This window comes from Vicia villosa, linkage group LG3 (assembly GCF_029867415.1).
Source record: "Vicia villosa cultivar HV-30 ecotype Madison, WI linkage group LG3, Vvil1.0, whole genome shotgun sequence".
Lineage (NCBI taxonomy): Eukaryota > Viridiplantae > Streptophyta > Magnoliopsida > Fabales > Fabaceae > Vicia > Vicia villosa.
Genome location: NC_081182.1, coordinates 61,025,282 through 61,031,255, shown reverse-complemented (window position 1 = coordinate 61,031,255; position 5,974 = coordinate 61,025,282). Strand labels below are relative to the sequence as shown.

Below are 5,974 nucleotides of genomic sequence, written 5' to 3'. Positions count from 1 at the left end.
GTATTGTTGATACTTATAATTCAATAACTTTAATTTTTTTTTGAACACTATTATCATTATTATTTTATATTTCTGGTCAAGCCAAACTCACCTATTTGTGGTGTATTTCACGGGTCATGCAATAAATTGTTACTCGTTATTCGTTAACGTTGCCTCGTATAACTTGCACCGCGTTTTCATCTGAAACTTCAAAGAAAAAGTGACATAAACTTCTCATGTCTTCACTTTGAAATTTGAATACCTAAAAAGGGTAACTTGTTGCTTGTTGCTTGTGTCTTATTCCTCCATTTTTTTTTTTGTTTTCTAGTTCTCAGCTTTTTCATGTTCCTTTCTTTCTACAAATTCTTACTGTTCCTTATAAGAATCTACAAACACATTTAATGACTAATTCAACGTTTTTGCCACTTATTTCACGGGAATTTTCCCTTTTAGTCCTATAAATTTTCTCAAGTCTCTATTCTCTCCATTAACATAGTTTCAAAAAAATAATCATAACATCAATAATTGCTTCCACTAAAAAAACATCCATAATCGCTTTTTGTGTTGATTTTCATAATGATGAGGTTTAGAGCTATCACTAGCAAGCTTTATTCTTCACGCCTTTTGCCAACTTCTACATCATTCCTCACATCTTCTTCTTCTTCTTCTTCTTCTTCTTTTTCCGTTGTACCTCCACTTCTAGCAAGAAGTTTTCATGGCTCTATCATCCCTCAGTTTAAACATAGTGTTCTTTTCCCAAGGGTATATATGTCTACTTCATCGGCTTTATTAGACGAGGAACCGAGAGGAAGAAGAAATATTGGATTACTCAAAGCAGTTGAAGATCAACATGGAGGAGTTATTATAAACATGGAGGAGTCTATGAATTCTTATGTTTTTGCTTCTATGCTAGAAGCTTCATTATCACAATGGAGAAAACAGGTACATTTCAAATAAGTTATGATTAATCAAAATTTTGGAGTCACATTCTAATCAATAAAAAATTGTTTTGTAGGGAAAGAAGGGAGTGTGGATCAAATTGCCTAGAGAACATTCAAATCTCGTGGCTTCTGCGGTCGAGGTAAAGACTTAGAACTAGAAGTCATTTTATAATGATTAAAATGAATTTATTGTGACAACATTATGTTGATCCTTTTATAGGCTGGATTTGAGTATCATCATGCTGAACCAGATCATTTGATGCTTGTATATTGGATTCCTGATACTCCGAATACCATTCCTGCAAATGCTTCTCACCGCATTTCAATCGGTGCTTTTGTAATCAACACTAAGATGGAGGTAATTCGTCTTTATTTTACCGATTTAATACATTGAAGGTGTTTTCGGGTATCAGATACAATACAGTATACAGATACATAGGTTAATGTATTAGTGTCGTGTATGATGTCTGATACGTGTATATGATATCTGATACGTATGTGCGAATATTTCTAAGGTATAGGTTATTATCTGTAGTAGATTTTATTATCAAATGACTAATAACAGTGATTCAAATTTTTATTTGACTATACCATATTTCTAAGATGACTTGTAAGCTGTAATTTTCATGAACCTGGAGATGGAGTCAATCTATGACTTGATTTTGTGATCATCATCATATTACTTTTTAGTTTTTAAATATAATAAAGTTTTGAGGCGACTTTTAACTAATTTGTTGACAAATAATATTTGGAGGCCTATTTTTTTTTTAAAATTTCTTTAAAAAAGATTTAAAAATAAAATAAATTTCAATATATAGTACTAAATTGTTTTGTTTATTTTTTATAGGTCCTAGTGGTCCAGGAAAAAAACGGGAGATTCAGTGGCAAAGGAATATGGAAATTGCCTACTGGAGCTGTTAATGAGGTATGTTATAAATTTATTATTGATTTTTAAATCTTTGAATTTTTTTGATGTATTTGTTTTAATCTGAATTCTATTATTTGCAGGGTGAAGATGTTTGTGCTGCTGCAATTAGAGAGGTCAAAGAAGAAACAGGAGTAAGTATAAAAAACATATTTAAATTTAATTTAGTTTAATCATATTAAATGTTCTTCAAACTCATTTAAATTGATTTTATTATTTTTCAGATAGAAACTGAATTTGTTCAAGTTTTAGCATTCAGGTAAGATTTCATGAACACATTTTTTCTTATCATTTACTAATATTGGAATATTAAAATGGATACTAAAATTATAATTGTTTATTTTTCTTGTTAATTAATTAGGGAAAGGCATAAATGTTTCTTCCAAAAATCAGAGATACTCTTTATATGCATGTTACAACCTCATTCCTATAACATTGAGAGCCAAGTTTCAGAAATTGAAGCAGCTCAGGTATATTAATGTATTCTTATAAAATTAATATCAATTGTTAGATAACTCAATTTTTCATACTAATTTTATTTATATATTTACTATTTCAGTGGATGCCAATTGATGATTATGTAGCCCAACCTTTTGTTCAAGAAAATGAGTTATTTAATTTTCTAACAAAAGTAGGGTTATCAAAGTTGAATGGAAAGTACCATGGTTTTTCTACCATGCTTACTAGCACTTCATGTAACAAGAAATCTCACGTCTACATCAACACAAAAGATTCTGCTGATTTGTAATAACTTCCAAACTTCACCAACCTTAATTAAGAGTGGCACATATTTAATTACTAAGGGTGTATAGAAATTTCAAACAAATTTCCACATGTGTCTGAAATCAAGTCATTATGTGTTTGTTGTCATTTTTTTATTTGTTCATTTCATTCAAATCTTTGATTATTGTAATAATTCATACAAGTCAAGTGTCAACTATACTATATAGTTGTCCAAGTTCTTTATTTATGTAAATTCCTTACATTCTCACCATATAATAAATAGGTGGAGATTGATATTGTAATATGAGGAGACAGATGTTGGAAAATTATTGAGTAATCTTAGCTTGTTGAATATTGACCATTATTTTAAATTGAATATAATGTATCAAGAAATTTATTTATTTATTTGTTAGATCTTTGGATGAAATGGCCCATTATTATAATTCTGCAGAAATTTCAAAATTCATATATCATGAATTTTTTAAATTATTTTTAATGAATATTCTTAGTATAATTTTTGTCTATCTATTTTTTATGGAATTAATTTTGATTTTAAAATCATTTAATAATGAGTTACTAGACAAATTTCAATTAACATATTATTATTGACAGTAAATTTTATCAAATAAATTTGATGATCAATTATGAGTCAAATTAAATGTTTAGAGGATTCTAAATTGAGAGGTTTGTAGTTTTAAATAAAAAATTTCAAGAGAAGAATTACATGAACATGAACATAAGCATGGGATGTGTTGATGTGCATAAGGTATATCCTTATGCACGGTGCATAAATACTTAAATATTGTTTATATTACTCAAAGTATTATATTTATTACTCAAAATAATATACAAATTACTCAAAATAGTATAAATATTACTCAGAACAATAAATATATTACTCAAAATAGTTAAAATTCGATATTACTCAGAATTGTGTAAATATTACTCAGAATAGTGTACTCATTACTTACAATTAATAATTACTCATAATTAATAGATGTGTACAAATAATGCATATATTATTCATGGTTTATGATATTATTACTCGTTTCTAACTAAAATGTTACTCGGAACAATTTAAATATTACTTGTACGAAACTTATGCACCGTGCATAAGGATATACCTTATGCACATCAACCTGGCCCCATAAGCATGAAGGCAAGAAGTAGATTTTGAAGTGTATAAGTTGTACAAAAGTGCATATATCCAATAGTTTATCCAATAATTGTTATTAAATTCTCACATTCTCATATAACCTACTCATTCTCATTTATATATATATATATATATATATATATATATATATATATATTATATATATATATATATATATATATATATATATATATATATATATATATATATATATATCAAAATTTTGTTTGATTATTATATTCATATTTAATATAGTCAAAATTATACAGAAAGAGCATGCAAACAGACAATAAGTTGCACCGCTATCCCTTTTTAGAAGTAAATTAGAACAAATATAAGAGATGATATATTATTATATATTTTGAGTTATATAAATTATTTGACCACTTTTAAGATTGAGAATTTTTTGGAGCAGATATTGTGAAAACTATTGGTAATTCACCATTGTTAAGAAAACAATCATAGAAAAGAAGAAGATAGAGATACAATGAATTAAGCACAACTCGATCTCAAACACATAAATTTTTTATTGCTCACAAATCTAACCATTACAAATTGATGGATCAACTTTATATACACCCTGTATTAGTAAACAGCCAGCTCATAGTTTCAAACAGAAAACAACTAATAATAGAAACATCTATGACAATTATTGCCTAGGAAGCAAGTAACTTAGTGCAAACTACTCATAACTAATTTTCTTCATCTTTTACACCCCCCTCAAGCAAGAGATCACTCCCAACTTGGCTTGCATAATGTTAAATGGACTTGGACGATGAGGTTTTGTAAGAATATCCGCCACTTGCTCTTTTGATGGAACAAGAAGCAAATGTATGAGACCTGATTGTACTTTGTTCCTGACCACATGGCAATCTATCTCTATATGTTTAGTCCTTTCATAAAATATAGGATTTGCAGCTATATGCAATGTAGATTTATTGTCACAGTAGATGATGATGATGATGATGGGTGATGAATGTGCTATGTGAAAGTCTTGCAGCAATGTGAGCTAAAGCTCTGTATTCAGCCCCTGGTAAGGATCTTGAGACCATAGCTTGCTTCTTACTTTTCCAACTGATTAATGATTTTCCAAGAACGAAACATAAACCTATAGTTGATCTTTTAGAATCAGGACAAGCATCCAAGTCCGAATATGAGGTGAATTAGAGCTATAAAATAAGCCTTGTCCAGGGCATTGTTTGAGGTATTTAAGGACATGTAGGTCTCCTAACATATGCTCAGTGGTAGGTGTGTGAAGGAATTGGCTTCACTTGCTGACAATATAATCAATGTCAGGTCTAGTGTTAGTAAGATACAACAGCCTTCCAATAAGCCTTCTATATATTATAGGGTCAGATATAGCTTCACTAGAAGATTTAAGTAGTTGCTGAAATTATGACACTTAGAACAGATGTCAAGACAGACGTCCTAACAACATACAATATCAAGACAGATGTTATAACATCTGCTGACTTAGAACACAAATATCAAACATAAAACTAAATGCAGAAAGATATAGAACACAGTAATTGGTAATCCAGTTCAGTGCAACAACACCTAATCTGGGGGCTACCAAACCATGAAGGAAATATACTATTAGTAGTATTAATTCAAAGCCTAAACAGTCTCAGTTTACAACTTCTCGCCTAATCACTACCCAATGCTACTTCTGCCTAGAAGTCGACATCTAGACCCGGGAAATCGACATCCCACCTCCAATCACCGCAATGATAAATAACAGTCACACACCATATGACCAAGGGAACCCAAATAAAAATATTACACTTTCCAATAAAAATACTTAGTCAAGCACCTTAAATAAGAACAATTCTTGATCTTGCTTAAAAGATTTGATCATGAACAATATTCAACTCTCTTGCTTAAAAGCTTCAAGAGTGAGAACACATGTCTACCTCGATGTATGAGAAGATACATGAGTGGCACAAAGAAAAGAACACACGAAAAACTTGAGAGACTCCCAAAATAACAACCCTTATTGCACCCACGGTTCCCTTGTATGAATGCTTGCAAAACTAGGTTTCCCAAGTTCCTTTTTATAGACTCTTGCAGTATGGGCTTATACTTTAAAACAAATCCATTCTTCTCCTTTCTGAAAACAACTACAAGATCTTTGCTATGTATTCTTCTCCTAAATAATGGAACATAACATTATTCTATTCCATTCCACTCCTTTCCATTATATTCCATCAATCCAAACATACCCTAAAAGAGAAGACTAACTTTTGGCTT

The 5,974-nt window shown here is 29.9% G+C and overlaps 1 protein-coding gene across 1 annotated transcript; it reads left to right on the top strand.

Annotated features, from left to right (window-relative positions):
• Window positions 1-319: 319 nt before the first annotated feature.
• Window positions 320-2,922, top strand: LOC131655906 (nudix hydrolase 2-like). Its single transcript, XM_058925700.1, has 8 exons — window positions 320-921; window positions 995-1,060; window positions 1,141-1,278; window positions 1,768-1,845; window positions 1,929-1,979; window positions 2,070-2,104; window positions 2,207-2,315; window positions 2,405-2,922. Exons 1-8 carry the CDS (start codon window positions 556-558, stop codon window positions 2,591-2,593), a joined length of 1,032 nt encoding a protein of 343 aa, XP_058781683.1. The 5' UTR covers window positions 320-555; the 3' UTR covers window positions 2,594-2,922.
• The last annotated feature ends 3,052 nt before the right edge of the window (window positions 2,923-5,974 follow it).